The 16,064-nt window shown below is 49.1% G+C and overlaps 9 protein-coding genes across 9 annotated transcripts; 5 read left to right on the forward strand and 4 right to left on the reverse strand.

Moving 5' to 3' along the window:
* Positions 1-2: 2 nt before the first annotated feature.
* On the forward strand, positions 3-855 carry N7466_006247 (uncharacterized protein; the record flags this gene model as incomplete). The annotated part of the gene is made up of 2 exons (XM_057165644.1): positions 3-213; positions 275-855. 2 exons carry the CDS (start codon positions 3-5, stop codon positions 853-855), a joined length of 792 nt encoding a protein of 263 aa, XP_057021243.1.
* Positions 856-1,305: 450 nt separating this feature from the next.
* N7466_006248 (uncharacterized protein) lies at positions 1,306-3,307 on the reverse strand (the record flags this gene model as incomplete). Its single annotated transcript, XM_057165645.1, has 11 exons — positions 1,306-1,350; positions 1,413-1,484; positions 1,555-1,622; positions 1,678-1,732; positions 1,802-1,861; positions 1,927-2,319; positions 2,387-2,692; positions 2,759-2,814; positions 2,880-2,951; positions 3,022-3,077; positions 3,141-3,307. The coding sequence occupies 11 exons, from the start codon at positions 3,305-3,307 to the stop codon at positions 1,306-1,308; spliced, it is 1,350 nt and encodes a 449-aa protein (XP_057021244.1).
* Positions 3,308-3,708: 401 nt separating this feature from the next.
* On the forward strand, positions 3,709-4,270 carry N7466_006249 (NADH dehydrogenase [ubiquinone] 1 beta subcomplex subunit 9; the record flags this gene model as incomplete). Its single annotated transcript, XM_057165646.1, has 5 exons — positions 3,709-3,728; positions 3,803-3,935; positions 3,999-4,077; positions 4,133-4,174; positions 4,245-4,270. 5 exons carry the CDS (start codon positions 3,709-3,711, stop codon positions 4,268-4,270), a joined length of 300 nt encoding a protein of 99 aa, XP_057021245.1.
* Positions 4,271-4,773: 503 nt separating this feature from the next.
* Positions 4,774-5,418, reverse strand: N7466_006250 (histone H2A; the record flags this gene model as incomplete). The annotated part of the gene is made up of 3 exons (XM_057165647.1): positions 4,774-4,826; positions 4,912-5,204; positions 5,366-5,418. The coding sequence occupies 3 exons, from the start codon at positions 5,416-5,418 to the stop codon at positions 4,774-4,776; spliced, it is 399 nt and encodes a 132-aa protein (XP_057021246.1).
* Positions 5,419-6,010: 592 nt separating this feature from the next.
* N7466_006251 (histone H2B family protein) lies at positions 6,011-6,588 on the forward strand (the record flags this gene model as incomplete). Its single annotated transcript, XM_057165648.1, has 3 exons — positions 6,011-6,185; positions 6,254-6,325; positions 6,410-6,588. The coding sequence occupies 3 exons, from the start codon at positions 6,011-6,013 to the stop codon at positions 6,586-6,588; spliced, it is 426 nt and encodes a 141-aa protein (XP_057021247.1).
* Positions 6,589-6,992: 404 nt separating this feature from the next.
* Positions 6,993-8,487, reverse strand: N7466_006252 (cysteine protease ATG4; the record flags this gene model as incomplete). The annotated part of the gene is made up of 5 exons (XM_057165649.1): positions 6,993-7,371; positions 7,425-7,652; positions 7,704-7,872; positions 7,930-8,229; positions 8,331-8,487. The coding sequence occupies 5 exons, from the start codon at positions 8,485-8,487 to the stop codon at positions 6,993-6,995; spliced, it is 1,233 nt and encodes a 410-aa protein (XP_057021248.1).
* An 809-nt stretch (positions 8,488-9,296) lies between these two features.
* N7466_006253 (uncharacterized protein) lies at positions 9,297-11,338 on the forward strand (the record flags this gene model as incomplete). Its single annotated transcript, XM_057165650.1, has 4 exons — positions 9,297-9,351; positions 9,414-10,181; positions 10,248-10,812; positions 10,876-11,338. The coding sequence occupies 4 exons, from the start codon at positions 9,297-9,299 to the stop codon at positions 11,336-11,338; spliced, it is 1,851 nt and encodes a 616-aa protein (XP_057021249.1).
* Positions 11,339-11,501: 163 nt separating this feature from the next.
* Positions 11,502-13,178, reverse strand: N7466_006254 (putative C2H2 finger domain protein; the record flags this gene model as incomplete). The annotated part of the gene is made up of 2 exons (XM_057165651.1): positions 11,502-12,996; positions 13,072-13,178. 2 exons carry the CDS (start codon positions 13,176-13,178, stop codon positions 11,502-11,504), a joined length of 1,602 nt encoding a protein of 533 aa, XP_057021250.1.
* A 408-nt stretch (positions 13,179-13,586) lies between these two features.
* On the forward strand, positions 13,587-15,518 carry N7466_006255 (uncharacterized protein; the record flags this gene model as incomplete). Its single annotated transcript, XM_057165652.1, has 4 exons — positions 13,587-13,996; positions 14,075-14,228; positions 14,279-15,282; positions 15,344-15,518. The coding sequence occupies 4 exons, from the start codon at positions 13,587-13,589 to the stop codon at positions 15,516-15,518; spliced, it is 1,743 nt and encodes a 580-aa protein (XP_057021251.1).
* Positions 15,519-16,064: the final 546 nt, after the last annotated feature.

Consider the following 16,064-nt stretch of genomic DNA (forward strand, 5'->3'; position numbering starts at 1 on the left):
TCATGAAGCCCCCAAGCTGTGCCTCCCAGCTCAACACTCAGGCTCCTGTCATGATGCATGCCCTCTCGGATACCCAGGTGGAGGTGGATTTTATGATTTTGGACTATCTCACCTGTCTTGCAATTGAAAGCATCCTTGTGGCCATTGAGAGGCGAACTCAAGGCCAAGCTATCGAGGAAGATGCACTGAACTGGCAGGTTGACTCGCTGAAAGGTAAACTGACTCGTGAAGAAATTCCGTGCACATGTGCGCCAGTTCTCACTGACGGCTACAGGCTTTCGGTCGTTGCTGGCATCAAGCCACATAGAGGTCCCACTGCCCCAGGATCTAACGATCAAATTGCAATTGCTCACTGTGGCGGACCAGCTTCGGCATTACACGACGGAGGGGGACAGTCACTCCGCCAGCCACCCGCGACTACCGACCATAGGAATGGCATTCATGGATCTTTGTCTCACCGCAACTGAAAAGGTCTCAGAAACACGGTGGTTTGACACAGGTGCCCGTTTCATAGTCCAAGCGTTACTGGAAAACCAATACGAAGGAAATCAATCCCCCGAGGACCTATCCAAACTTTGTTCGTGGGCCCCAAGCCAACCTGCGCAGAGTTCGAAATGGTTGAGCATCCGGCAAAGATATGACGGTGAAATATCGGATATAAGAGAACCCCACCGGGCAAAATTGGTGGCACAAAAATATCCATTCCTGGAGTTTAAGGCCATTGTGATGGATTTTCTCCGTGACCTTATGACCACATTAGATGCTCCGGTGCTCCTCCAGCTTGAGCGAGGCCAGCTTTTTGGACTCAGCCCCGAGGAAACACAACTTCTAAAGGCCCGAGTTGGGCTGCGCTGAAATCCAATCGACTACGAACATCAATGGCCGCAATCTGGTCAGAAAATCACGGAAAGCTAAGACGCCGGGATGCCATTCCAAGAACCCGAATAATTTGGCCATTCGATGCGTTATGGGACAAGACGCGAATCCGATGTTCTACTGGGCTTGAGCACCGGTACCAGCACTCGCAAGTCAACCATCGCCTGCATAAGATCACAGGTCACTATAATTGATCATGGCCAACGATCCATTCAGGGGTTCGCTCCCTGATCTCACAAGGAAAATAAAGTTGCCGACGAAGCCCCCTATATCATACAAGAAAAATAAAAAGAAAAGGGGTGGAAAACAGCAGATGGCCTGTTTTGAAATGGGCAGTTATATTTGAAACGGGTAATCTACACAAGATGCCAAATGGCTGCTCTAAGCACAACAAACACAAGACAGCCGAAAGGGTAACGACAACGTCATTTACCCGAGCAGCATGCGCCGCGGGTCCTCGATGTACTCCTTGACCTGCCATGGAATCAGTGGGCGTCTTAAAAGGGGAGGAGAAGGGGAAAGGGCAAATGACATACCTTGACGAGGAAAGTAACGGCCTCGCGACCATCCAACAGACGGTGATCGTAAGTGAGAGCCAGGTACATCATCTGTTATCAACTAATGGTCAGCTTACTTGCAAGAGATAGGGTGATATGGGTTGTTGATGAGGAAACCTACCGGGCGGATTTCGATCTTGCCATTGACGACGACTGGCTTGTCCTTGATGGCGTGGAGACCCAGGACGGCTAGAAGAGAATGTTAGATTGAGACCCGAGAAAAAGAGTAAGCAGAGGGACTCACCGGTCTGGGGCAAGTTGATGATAGGGGTACCCATCAGAGATCCGAAAACGCCACCCTGGTCCAAGATTAGTACATCATCCAATCAATCTCCGCTAAAGCGAAAAACGTGGAAGAGTAGACTTACATTGCTGATGGTGAAGGTACCACCGGCCATATCCTCAATGGTCAGCTTGTTATCACGAGCCTATGTATCTTTCGTTAGCGTTATGTATCAATGATTAACTGCCCCAGAGAGAGAGAGGTGCTTACCTTCTTGCCCAGTTCAGCGATAGACTGCTCAATGCCAACGAGATCCATGGTCTCAGTGTTGCGGACAACAGGGGTAACCAGACCCTTCTCAGTAGCAACGGCCACACTGATATCAACATAGTCACGGTAGACAATGGTGTCACCACCGTTAGGGCCTTCGATGGAGGCGTTGACGGCAGGGATGTCCTTCATGGCCAAAACACAGGCGCGCGAGAAGGCGCTCATGAAGCCCAGCTTCACACCGGTCTTCTTGAGCACGTCATCCTTGTAAAGCTTGCGGAGCTCCATCAGGGAGGACATGTCAACCTCGTTGAAGGTGGTGAGAGAAGCAGCGGTATTCTGAGATTGCTTCAGGCGCTCGGCAATGCGAAGACGCATGCGGTTCATCTTGACCTGCAATATATCATGAAATATTAGTCGTAAGTTCCGGAAATGTACCAAACGCATTAGAAACACGTACACGACGCTCCTCACGGTTGCCGACAGAAGGCTTGGAGGTTTCAGCCTTGGGGGTCTCCTTGGGCTTTTCCGGGGCAGCGGGCTTAGAAGCCTGGGTCTCCTTGGGCTTCACAGGCTCCGGAGCAGATTCCTTAGGCTTCTCAGCAGCTGGCTCTTGGGACTTCTCGGGGGCGGCCTCCTTGCCACCCGCAGGGGCGTCACCCAGCTCCAATCTGATCAGGTCCTGTCCGACGGTGACGGTATCCTCCTCGCTCACAAGGAATTCCTTGATGGTACCGGATTCCGGGGCGTTCACCGAGACATCAATCTATTGTAAAAGACGTCAAGTTAGAGATGTGCGGATGGACGGCAAGCTTAGAGCGAGGAATTTTACCTTGTCAGTCTCAATAGTGGCAATCTCCTCATCACGTTCAACAAAGTCGCCAATTTCTAGATCCCAAGTCAAGTCAATATCCATGAGAATGAAGCTTGCGACGAGAGAGTGAGTTTCATACGTTTCGAAAATTGTTTCAGGGTACCCTCGGTGATCGATTCGGCCATCTGGGGAACCTGCACGACTTTGTCGGCTAATGCGAATAGTATTAGTATGATGCATAAGCCAGTAGATAATAATCAATTGGAGTGCGGCGAACTCACCATAGGTGCGGATCTGGGAGCCCACGAAGGGAGCAAGGTTGCGCGAGACATTGATCCTGTGATTGTTTTACATCAGCCATTGCGCCCAGCTACCGAAGAAAGGAAAAAGATGTTGTTACCCTGAGGAAGCTTGCAGCAGACCAGAAGCTCTAGGGGTGGTGACATTGGATCGCGTCAGAGTGGACAAGCTCTGGGCAGCGCGAAGCCGGCTGGGACCGCGAGTGGCCCGGGTCAAAGTTGTTAAGCGCTGAGCCGAAAGGCGCGCAAGAGGAAACCGAGCAGCCATTGTGTATAAAGACGGAACTTGAATGATAATGACAGAGAACAGGATGGCACAATAGCCAAAGAAGTGGGGTGGGAAGTGAGAAAAGTAGGGGAAGGGAAAGAAGAAAAAAGCGCACGCCCTAGATGCTGTTACGTAGCCGAAGCCAAAGGCTCCCGAATGCCGAGATGCGGAAGTTTGGCGGCAGCGGAGTAATGTTCTTACGCGCTTGGGAGAAACATAACGACCTAACATGCACTTTTGCAACGAATGAGCTCCATCAGAATAGTCAACCCACTGCATCATCAATTCCCTCCAATCTCTTGCGTTTGACCGCGGCTATTGTCCGGTTCATTGATTGCTACAAGTTCAATTCCTACCGACCTGCCAACCTTTCTTTAGTGCTCGAATTGAAGGCGTACATCATGTCCGCCTCCGCCGCTTTGTGAGTCTCTCGCGACCGCTGGCGCAAATGCCATCACTATCCTTCATATCCCCTCCTCTACTAACCAATTGTAGGTCCCTTTATCGACGGTCCTTGAAGCAGTCCCTGGACTGGGCTGTTGACCGCCGAGTGTGGCGTGGACAGGCTGTCTACATTCGTTCCTTGTTCGATGCCAACAAGGACGTTCGTGACCCTCGCCAGCAACAGGTACGGCTCCACGAAATCTCCTACGATTGTGGATTATATCTTGGTTAGCTCACATGGGTATAGGTTCTGCTACGCGAAACAGAAAAACTACTGCAAGAATGGAAACACCCAGATCCTTATCGCCCACCGACCGCCCCTGGAGGTATGTCTCTCCCGAATTCGTCAATAAATGCATACAGTACTGATATTGCCTACAGGAAATAAATGGGAGCGAAACCTGCCTGCCCGTATTTTACCCTGTATGTGGATTCGATCATACCCCCGTCCCCTTGTTGAATATCTTGAATTTAGTATACTGATTTAGCGCAGATGCGGCTCCCCCGGCGGCGCACTGATGGATTAAACGTTCGATTAAGTAGTAGTGAGACCTGTTTTCTTAAAGAAATTGAATCCTGGGTATTTATCTGTAAAACACAATGAACCATTTCTTTATTGATTTATACCAAGCGAAACAAATATGGCGCAGATTGCAACCAATCTTAGTGAAACTTTATCAAGTCAAGAAAATAACTCAAGAAGACGTCGGGAAATACGAGTACTTATAACGAGTAATGGAAACAAAGGAAAAGGAGAATGATATCTGATGGACCTAGAATCTTTTCATTGATTCGGGCATTCGCCCCTGGGCTATCGGAGATAAAAGCTGAAAATCCCATCGAACTAGCTCGAGTTCGTCGGTATCATTCCATGCCCGCAGGCATAATGTACAACCAGGAAACTTGAAGAAAGAAAACGCAGAGAGCCATAACGTGCCCGTCCCATAACCCCATTATCGTGAATGAACCAACCCACGCCGGAAAACAAACAAATCAAACCCGCGAAACAAAAGGAACTTCATCTAAAGCTCCTGGCTACCCTTAGCGGCCTTGGGGGTCTTCTTGGGGAGGAGGTCTAGAGGTTTCAAGTTAGCTTTTTGGATGTACTTGGTGAAAGACATGGTATGACCACCATGGGGGTTGAGTGAAGGGTAACATACTCTGGTGAATGTTGGGGAGAACACCACCCTGGGCGATGGTGACGTGACCCAGGAGCTTGTTCAGCTCCTCATCGTTGCGGATAGCAAGCTGCAAGTGACGGGGGATGATACGGGTCTTCTTGTTATCACGGGCGGCGTTACCAGCCAACTCGAGGATCTCAGCAGCGAGGTACTCGAGAACAGCGGCGAGGTAGACGGGGGCACCGGCACCGACACGCTGAGCGTAGTTGCCCTTGCGGAGCAGACGGTGGACACGACCGACAGGGAAGGCCAGACCAGCCTTGGAAGAACGGCTAGAAAAACAAATGTATGTTAGAGGTGGAGAAAAAAGAGATGATACGCGAATGAGGGCGAAAAGGTGATTTGGGGTGGAAGATGTTTTGGTTTCTCGCGTCCAAAGACGCGTGGAAATGAATGGGTATCAAAACAAAATGCTGGTATAGAGTCAACTTACGACTGGGAGTTCTTGCTACCGCTAGCCTTGCCACCAGACTTTCCGCCAGTCATTTTGAAGGTTGTAGAATTTGAAAAGGGTTGGGTTTAGAAAGGGTGTTATGAAAGTGGATGGAAAGTAGATGTTGAAGCGTGAGATGGTGTAAAGGTTTCCAAGAAGAGGGGGCGTGGAGGAAGCGGACGGACTTTATATGGACGCGGTGAGGGTGACGTTTGGCATTGTATCAACGAGACTCACTAGATCACGCACTCGCTTAGAAGAATCAGCCAATCAGCATTAAGATCACGGGAGGGCGGGCATACCTGATATGGACTAGTGTCGTAATATTACCGCCTTACCAGCCCATACAGATGACCCGCGTGATCTACAGACTGGATCCCCACCAATCCACAGCTAAAGACGCGTCTAGTCCTGATTTAATCATACAGATCATACGCACCCCATACCGTATTGAAATTCGGGCTCCTTTTCTGCACTCCCAGGATCAACCGCCCGTTGGCGGTCGAGTATAAAGACCGCGTTCCCCTCCGTCACCGCGTTCCCTTATTTTTTCCTTATTCCAACTCTGCTCTCTCCCATCCCTCCATCTACTTTCATCAACCTTTTTCAACTCTTTCCATCCTCAACTTTCATCCATCATCAAAAATGGCTCCCCCTAAGGCTGCTGAGAAGAAGCCCTCCACTGCCGGCAAGGCTCCCGTTGGTGGCAAGGCCCCCGCTGAGAAGAAGGAGGCTGGCAAGAAGACTTCCGCTAGCACTGGCGAGAAGAAGAAGCGCGGCAAGACGCGCAAGGAGACCTACTCCTCCTACATCTACAAGGGTGAGTTGATACTTGTATATCTGGCAATCAAAAACGCGTTCCAAATACTGATATTTTGTCATCTTCAGTCCTCAAGCAGGTTCACCCCGACACTGGTATCTCCACCCGTGCTATGTCGATCTTGAACTCCTTCGTCAACGGTATGTTATTATCTTCCTCCTTTGACGCGTGTCGTCTTTTCTTTTGTTTTTGTTTTTTCATTCTCTAATTTCTCATCATTCCAGACATCTTCGAGCGCGTTGCCACTGAGGCCTCCAAGCTTGCTGCCTACAACAAGAAGTCCACCATCTCCAGCCGAGAGATTCAGACTTCCGTTCGCTTGATCCTCCCCGGTGAGCTGGCTAAGCACGCCGTCTCTGAGGGTACCAAGGCCGTTACCAAGTACTCTTCGTCTGCCAAATAAGCGGGCTCTGGGTTTTTTGTTTCTTGCGGGATTGCTTTTGTTTTTACTGCCTCTTGATCTTTTATGGGCTCTGAGGCGGTCGGTTATGGGTGTTTTGCGGGTTTTCTAATGTGTCATGGGATGGTCTCGATTTTCTTTTCCCCAATGGGCGACTTTTTCTGATGGTTACTGCTCGATGCGCGCGGTGTAACATAACTCGGGTCTGGGGCCGGTTACACGGTTTAACCTCCCCCTTACTAGAACGCGAAATTCCAAATGCTTAATTGCATTCAAATATTTTTTTTCTCTTCGCAAATTTTCCCTTCCTCACTCTTTTATACACGGTTTGCTTCTTGCTTCCCGCATATTTGGGAATCATGATCATTGCTTGCATTTCCTACAGCTACCTGTGTTTACAGATTTATTCACTCCATGTCATCTGAATCCAAAGCCTCGACCTCGTCAACAGCTGCCTTCCGACCGGGCCCCTGATACCCTTTATCCAGTTGCGTCTCTCCTGTCAAAATATGAATTATCGGCTTCCCGGAACTGGTTTGCACACGATGTTTCCAGTCCGCCCAGTCCGCCTCGTCTTTGATCAAAAACCCAATCAGCATACTTGGATCCATATCTTTGAGGTGAATGCGACGCAGGCGGCGGGTGTGGTAACTTCCCAGTTCCTCGGCGGTGTATGGCTCTTCAGACTGGTGTTGTGGAAGCGTGGGGCGCGTGGTGTGGGGATCAAGGAAGAACAGATGAGAATCTTGAACCCCCACGAAGTAGTGCGATGCGGAGGGACGTCCACTTGTATCGGTCACGGTCAGCTCTTCTCTGGTGTCAGGCGGTAAGGAACGTACCCTGCAACTCCGACAGACTGGGGGTATTTCAAAGCCGCTCGCAACCCATCCCAGTATACTGAGGTGACTTGCTCAATTCCCAGGCGTAGACCAAGGAGGATTAGGGTCGGTTGGAACTGCCCCGTTTTCCTACGTGCGAGTCGAGTGAATTGCTCTTCGTAAACATCGGACGTATCATTGGTCACATAAACCTCAAATTTAGGGTCGTTACACTCAGTCGACAGGATTCTACCAGGTTTGGGTTAGCGGTGTCTATGATTTTGACCGCTGAGTACATACTGGATGCACCGAGCAGTTGCCGATGGACCAAACCATTCTCCGGGATATTTCCCACATGAGACCGCACCACATTGAACAAATCGGTGTATTGAAAATGGTGCCTCGGGGTGGTCGGCAAACATCGCTAGTAGCTTCGATTCTTCACCTGGCTGGTCACCTCTTCGCCATTCTATAAAGACATGTTAGCGGGCCCCTAAGTGGTATATATCTAGTAGATCCCTCTCACCTCTACCTAGTAGCAGGATACAGAGTGTATTTGCCAATAAGCTTTGTCCAGATCGGATCATGCAGCCCCATCCTGTATCCGAGGTGAAACCTTGCGAGTCCATGAGCTGGGTCCGTATGCGCACACCGAGTGTCATCAACGATGTCGCTTCGGGGGAGTGACTACGTGGGATGGGAGGAAAGTTAGAGCGGTATGTCATCCATATTCGCGATTCGAAGTCCGTCAAAAAGGCTTCGGGCCATGCGCTTCCAGTTGTATCTCGCGATACTTCGGAGGACTGCCCAGTGGTAGAATTATTGGCTGTTCGGGATTTAGCGGGACATCTGGAGCTTTGATGGGAGGGGCTTTTGCCGCCAAAAGGGCCAGACCACTTATCATTCAGAACCAAGGCATGAACATACCTGCTGTGCTATCGTTGTGAAAGTCTTGTAGGGGACTGGGTCGATACTGTTGACCTAGACACCAGATTGCGGCCTCTGGTGCGGTGTCATTCTTTGGTTCGGGGTCCCAGAAATATTGTACTATACGCTTGCATTTTTCCAAATCCACCCCTGTCATTTTAGCGATATCCCTCGAGGAGGAAGAGGGGGGAAGTGAAGGTATCGAGGTTGTGGGTGATGTTGTATCAGATGAGGAATGGGGAGAGATACTGTCGCGGGGAAGAGTTAAAGGAGGCTCCACCAATAAATATATATCTTGCCCATGTGGACGATCACCCGTGATAACTCAAAGCCACTCAAGTGCTAGACTCAAGGGTATATAACCCTGGAAGACATCAACATTTGAATAGAAGTCCCAAAACTATTGAACGAAGGCAAGAATATGTCAAAGCCGTGGTCATCTATTGATTTATTCAAAGACTCGGTTTATATATATCTGAATGTTTCTATTTCCTCTCATAATAACACAAGTAGACCCAAGCAGATCACTGACGTCACTGTCTTGTATCTGTATGGAATAAATGCAAGAATGCAATTTATTTGGGATTCACTTCAGTCATCTTGGTTTGAAAATACCTACATATGTAGGTACTTTATATAAATATATGATGAATTGATTTTCAAAAGCTTCATAGCTGAGTTATGATAGTATATCATTCCAGATACACCGTATCTGGTATTATATATACTCATGTATTATGTATGTATTTTATATTACTTTACCAACATAACGTCCACGGCACACGATAGTTATATGTATAGTACTCTGTATTTTGTACGGCATACACCAATAATACAGTGGTCCAGAACTTTCTCCACCGCCCCCTTCTCCCCCACCCGATCGCGTCCTTTTCCAACTCGCAACCTTCTTACAGCTTTTTTTTTCTCTCCCTCATATTGTCTCCTTCCGTCAACCCCCACCCCAGCATGGCCCGCCATGGTAAATCAAAGGCCCGTATGAAACGGGCTCCTGCAATGGCCAGTAAGTATAACATTATCGCTCTACACACACTTGCAAAGTCCCCAAGGCTGACCATATAAAAGAACCATCGCCACCTCAATTTACCATGCAACAAGAGGCCCGAAATACTGAGACGCACACTCGCAGCTGGTCACATAGCAATCTTCGACATAAAGCTGTCCAATTTGTGAGTGCAGGACAGCTGCAGCGAACCGAATCGAACATAGAGGAAGAAGAAGGGAGCCAGATAGAAGAAACCCCATCGGAGGTGGCAGAACCGGAATATCAAGCGCCGCCAGATGCAAAAGAGGATGCCAGTGACGAATTATTCATTCTTGATACCGCAGGGGAGGAAGTTGTGCATACGGGCCTTCCAGACCCAACGCTGAAAATTGATTCATCCGACACCGAAGGCAGCGAAGATGAGGTTGTGTTTATGGGACGTCGAAGGCCGATCATGATCGAAACAGATGAGAAGGAGCTTCGAGAATACTTCCAAATGACCCGGAGCGCGGCTAGCCCAGAGGGCGTGCAGCACACCGACAACCCAACTGTCGCTAAAACCCAGACCATACAACCGACACGACAGAGACACAACCAGTTACCAGAGGGGAAAACCCACACACTTGAAGATGCTATTTTCAATACAGAGCACGACCAGGACCAGCAAGATGCCCAAATACATGCCGAAGCTGAAGGCGGTATTGAGGTTGGCAACCCGCTTTTAGGATCGGAATTGGCCACCGAGGGCTCTCAAAGCATTCACACTCAAATATCGGATTCCCACCTGGAACAGAATAGCCCCAACTCTCAGCCAATTGAAGATGCTGAGGTGCTAGGGTCGATTGATGGTAAGGCTCCTTTATCACACCACTCAACACCCCCCCGAACTGCTGGTGGTGCTAACACACGTACAGTGCTATCAAAAATGTACCTGGACACTGAACCGGACTCGTCATGCACATCAGAAGACGATGACGCCGAGCTAGATTCACTTGATGAATCCGACGAAGATCTGGACGACATGGACGACGACATGGACGACGAGGGGCTACTTGAAGAACTGGCCATCTCTTACTCCGCCGGGAAGAAGGGTGGCCGTGGGCAACATGCTTTCCTATCAGCCACAGCGTTTGCGGATGCCCTTGATGCCGACCCCTACTATGGTCTCGACATCATGGACTTTGACCGGCCCAGCCTACAGAAAAGACCAAAAGGCAAAAAAACACGTCTGCCCGAGGATCTCCTGTTACCCGACAGTGATTTAGATAGCATTGATTTGGAAATCCTACGAGAAGAGACATGGGAAGCGGACCGCAAAAAGAAGAAGGCCAAGAAGCAGGAGCGAGAGGAGCTCCGTTCACAAGGCTTGTTAGGCAGGAAGTTCGCAGATCCTGACTTAAAGGTCAAGTACGCCAAAGGAATGGACCTAGAGGACTTGATCTCTGAGATTCGGACGTTTCTCCTGTCCTCGAAAACCAGGTGTGTACCCAATTTCCTCTCCCCTTCCAGAATACTTGAAATTATCTAATAGTGGCAAAAAAGTTTGGCACTACCACCCATGACTAAACACCGACGAAAGACCATTCATGAGTTGGCAAACAAAGTCAATTTGAAGTCGCAGTCCCGGGGAAATGGATTGACTCGCTTCCCCGTTCTTCTCAAAACATCCCGCACACCGAAGTATACCCGCAAGACCATTCCTCAGTTTGACAATCTTTTGTCTGGAAGGAAGTTGAATCGTCGGCTGTACCAATCATGGGGTCCGGATGCTTCCAGGCCAGCCAAAGCCAAGCGCAGTGGCGCTGGCGCTGGCGGTGCGGTTTCTTACATGGATGGCGATGTAGTTGGGGCATCCGCGCCAGAGATCGGCGTGGGTAACCGAGGACGGGCTATGCTGGAGAAGATGGGATGGAGTAGTGGCACGGCTCTTGGAGCCTCTAATAACAAAGGAATCCTATTGCCTGTTGCTCAAGTGGTCAAGAACTCACGAGCAGGGCTAGGCTAGGGAGGCTTTTTCTTCTTTTCTTCTTGATTCCCATTCCATCATGTCGTTAATTTAAACATAGATATAAATCAATAGAAAATCTGGGGACTTCTTTCTTTGGGGCGCATTTGACTGAACTTCCTCAATCTCCAAGGTATATGTTCCCCAAGAAGACGCACTGCCTTCATCGCTTTCTACTCTTGGTAGTACTCAGCGGCTGGGCATGAGTAGGGTTTTCTTTGATATGAGTAAATAACTTGGTTCTCGAAGTGAAGGTGGCAGAGCAGTTTGCACACAGAATCCCCGAAGCTTGGTCATCACCCTGAGCAGCTTTCTTAGCCCGTTTTTGCTTGGCCTTCCCTATCCGAGGGGTGACAGCAGTAGGTCGATTATCAATCCCAGACGAGGAAAGCTGCTCAGTCAGTAGGGCCATGGAGCCGTCCTGCGATAAATCAACATCCGAGCAGAGTCTCGTTTGGATAGATTCCCTTGGAGCGTAGTCTTCATCATCAGCAGTACCTATAGAGACGTTCTGAGGGTCTGTATGGGAGTATGGGTGGTGTTGGACGTCACTTTCCGAATCAGATGAGGGCGTCATCACGGGTTCCATATCTTGGTCTCTTTTGGTCTTCAAACCAACTGGAACTTCCGATTGCTCGTCGTGAGAGATCGAAGCGACAGAGTCATTGTCTTCATTTGAGATTGTAGCATGAGCTGCGCTGGAGTGGTGGATATTGGACCCCAGATCCAGGTCTTCGTTTTGCGCACGCATTTCCCAACATAACTGCTTGACAGCCTTCACATGTTTTTTGCTCCGTTCATGAGCTTCGAACTGCTTCTGACTTTTGAAGTTTTTATTGCATGCGACACACTCGAAATTTTCAATTTCACTCCCAGAGCTCTCCTCTTCCTCGACTCCGGGCTCTTCAGACCGAGCCCACTCCGGAACAACGTGATCACGCATCTTAGCCTGATTAATTGCTCGCGAGCGGGCCGCTTGGGCAGCTGCCGACTGACGAAGAGTTTCTTGGCGTTGTGCCTCACTTTGAGCATTCGCCTTGCATCGCGGGTCCCGTTTCTTGACAAAGGCTACTAATGACCGAACCGCGTCATTGAACTGGCGAATTCCTTCTTCTCGAAGGTGTCGATTCTCCTTTTCCATCAACCGTCGTATCCTGCGATCTGGTGCCTCGGAGTAACGATGGGTATCCTTCCAAGCAAACGATTTACGGGTGGAAAATCCAGTCCACGCGGCATAGAACGGACGGACGACAGTCTCAAAGTTGTCATCACGACCCCCAAATGACGGATACTCCACCATATTTTGACCCTCCAGTTGACATACTAGTCGCTCTTCCAATGCCAACTGGGTGAACTGTTCTCGAAGACCACCAAAGAAACCGGTCGAGAGGTCGGAGAAATCCATCCGTGGGCTGAATTTCGAAAAAACCTTAAGAACCTCATCTGCTGTTGTATACGACTGTGGACCCCCATCAGAGCCTCCCTCGGTTCCTAGGAAAGCCTCGCTGTGAGAGTCATACCAAGCACGCTCCTGTGAATCGGCAAGAACCTCATATGCGGATTGAATTTCGGCGAACAGCCTGGTGGCCTCCTCGACATTTCCATAATTCCGATCGGGATGAAGTTCAAGAGCCTTCCTGCGGTATGCTTTCTTAATCCTGAGAGACGAGACAGAAATGTCAAGTTAGCCAAGATATGTGTGATTTTGATCGTAAAGGTTTCATTTCTCTCACTCATCATCCGTTGCCATTTGAGTTACCCCCAACAGCTCATAATAATCTATTTTTTGGCTGCCCTGTGGCTCAGAGGCCTTGGAGCCTGTAGATTGAGATTGACCCATTTGAAAATTCGGGGTCTCAGAAGGAGAAGAAAAGAAAAGAAAGAGAGAAGAAACAAGAAAAAAAGAAAAAAGAAAAAAAAAAAAAAAAAAAAAAAAAGGACTGCGAGGGTACTTGAGAATCAATACAATTTATGTAGAGGGGTACATTGTAAAGATCAAGTTCTCTCGGGCTTGGCATAATCCCTCCGCATTCCCTTGTCTTTCCCATATATCATGATTCATGCCCTCTTAACCTCCAAGGCGAACAAAGGTCCAACGCTGGCGTTGACTTCGCTCTATGTAACTGATATTGGATCCATTTGATCATTTTCATTCTCATTCTCATTCTTCCTCCCATTTTGCCTTTCAAAGGATCGGCTGCAAAGTTCCTTCTCTACCGAGTCCAGAAACCTTGAATCATACACAGGGATGGTTCTGTCTTTGAATCACCTCCCAGAAGAAATCCTTCATTCAATCTTACGCGCCTCTCCACCACAATCTGCAGCTGCCTTGGAGCAAGTTAATCGTCGATTTGGCAATGCGACCAACGAGCCTTTGTTATGGCGTCACTACTGCCAAACCCATTTCAACTCCTGGGGTAAACAGCATGGAATCTCTCGGAAGCTGGCTGACCCCGTATCATCGGTCAATTGGAAATCACTGTTCATATTAAGATTTAACATCGATCGCTCTGTCTGTCGACTCCTAGATAGTATTCTTGCTAGCCAAACAGGGCGCATCGAGAAATTCCGCGCGGTCATTGATTTTGGCGTCGATGCTCAGGACACTCTTGTCCACCATAGCAGGGTAGAATTTGGGGAGGATCCCTTGGCGAGAAGGTGAGAGAGACCAGTATTCTCCTCTGTTTTCCTTCTCTTGTGAGTGGGTATGGTTGACCAGAGTTTCAAACACTAAAGGTACTATGCACGGGCGCTCTTGACCTGCCTTCATCGAAGTATCGCAGTACCCGAATGGGCCAAACTCAGACGTGGTGAACCTGTCGTGCTCGAACGTGCTCTGGCAGCTTTTGACCTTTTTATTCCAGAGAGTGGGTTTGGAGATTTGGATCAGGTAGGATCCCCTTCCTGTTCTGCAATTCAACTGGCGCTGATGATCTAAAGGCCAAATGCATGTTGGATGGGATTGTCGCTCGATTTACACTTTCCCATCCTGATGTTAATGGCCTGCGACCCCGAGAGAAGGCTCTATTGCTCGCATCCTGGCTTCAGGATAAGGGCCTCACAGGGATCGAGTCAGGACGGCCCTATCATTCCTTGGAGCATAACTTCCTAGGGCTGGCCCTGGCAAGCCCCGGTCATAATTCTTTACCACTGATATCGGCCGTGATTTATTGTTATGTCGCACAGCAGTTGGGAATGAATGCCCGCCCCTGCGGATTTCCATTTCATGTCCACGTCATCATCTCTCCGCCGATTGGCTTGGACATGAACGGAAATTCTCTGGTCAGCGAAGAACCCGGTGCTCCTATTTATCTAGATCCATTTCGAGGGGCACGGGAGACTCCAGTATCCGATCTACGTGATCAGCTGGCCTTTCTTGGTGCCACGGATGCCGACCAGGTGGAGTTCCTAGGAGGATCATCACCCTCCCAGATCGTCTTACGCTGCAGCAAAAATATCTTGAACTCCATTGACTCTATTTCTCATACCCCGGACACCACGGCAACCTCGATGGATGTGGTGGCTGCTAGGTACGCTGCGCTATGGTCGTCAATGCTTCTTTCTGGAGACTCTCGGCCCATGGACCTAAGGCATCAATTGCCCTGGTTAATGGAACTGTTCGCCACCGACTTTCCGTCTGATATCTTCCTCGTGGAACAGCATATAGTGCCGCTTTTTCGTGGACTCTTTGAGCATGAGCATATCTTGGAGAGTCTTCATGTCATGCGCGCGGTGGATGAAATTCCAAAACAGGTCCGGCGACGGTCCGGTGAGAATAACAACATCCGGTACAAGGTCGGGCAGGTTTTCCAACATCGCCGTTACCATTACCGGGCCATCATCACTGGGTGGGACTCGGAGTGTGGTGCTGGAGAGCCATGGATGCGGCGCATGGGGATTGATCGGTTGCAAGCGGGCCGGCATCAAAGCTTCTACCATGTTCTGTGGGTTTGCTATTAACTTGGTCTCCCATTTATCGACTCCCCACTGACTTGTGTGTTCTAGTGTCGAGGACCGAAGTGTGCGATACGTTGCGGAAGAGAATATCGAGCTTATTCTACCTGAAATACTGGAGCTGCCGCAAAGCCTCACGACAATCGCGGGTAAGCACTTCAAGCGGTGGGATGAGACCAACCGGATATTTGTTAGTAATGTGCGTGATGAGTATCCGGATGACTAGCTATCATCTGATGAGAATCAACTTTGGAATATAAGGAAGTCTGCCTTACCAGTTTCCAGATTACGAATGGGCGAGTATTGGTTAAATGGTCGTGGTGGCCAAGAATAAATGAAAACCGTCATGGGAATTTTGTTATATACATATCAAAACAACGTATAGCGCATAGTGCTTTTTTTTCCCCCTTCTTTCCCTTTCTTCAAATCATAAATATCACACATAATATAACTGAGAGAGATGATGTAAATTTACACCACTCAGTTAACTTTAAGCAACGAACCAGCACTCCTCCCGGCCTTCAAATAGCAAATCAGTTTCCACTGGGATGGTGAAGGGGGATGGCTTTACCATATATGGTCCAGTCTCCCTATGACACGGGGACTTGACTATCAGACAAGTTCCTTTTGTCGAAGTGTGCACCGATATCACATCGCCAAAGTGGTTCCGGGCGAAGTGTTATAAATCTACACCAACCCGAGCAACATTGAGCAGTAAACCAGCACTCCTCCCAGCGATCTAGGCACACCTGGTCTCCACCTGGATGAAATG

This window comes from Penicillium verhagenii (assembly GCF_028828195.1).
Source record: "Penicillium verhagenii strain IBT 33310 chromosome Unknown utg000006l_segment0_segment0, whole genome shotgun sequence".
Lineage (NCBI taxonomy): Eukaryota > Fungi > Ascomycota > Eurotiomycetes > Eurotiales > Aspergillaceae > Penicillium > Penicillium verhagenii.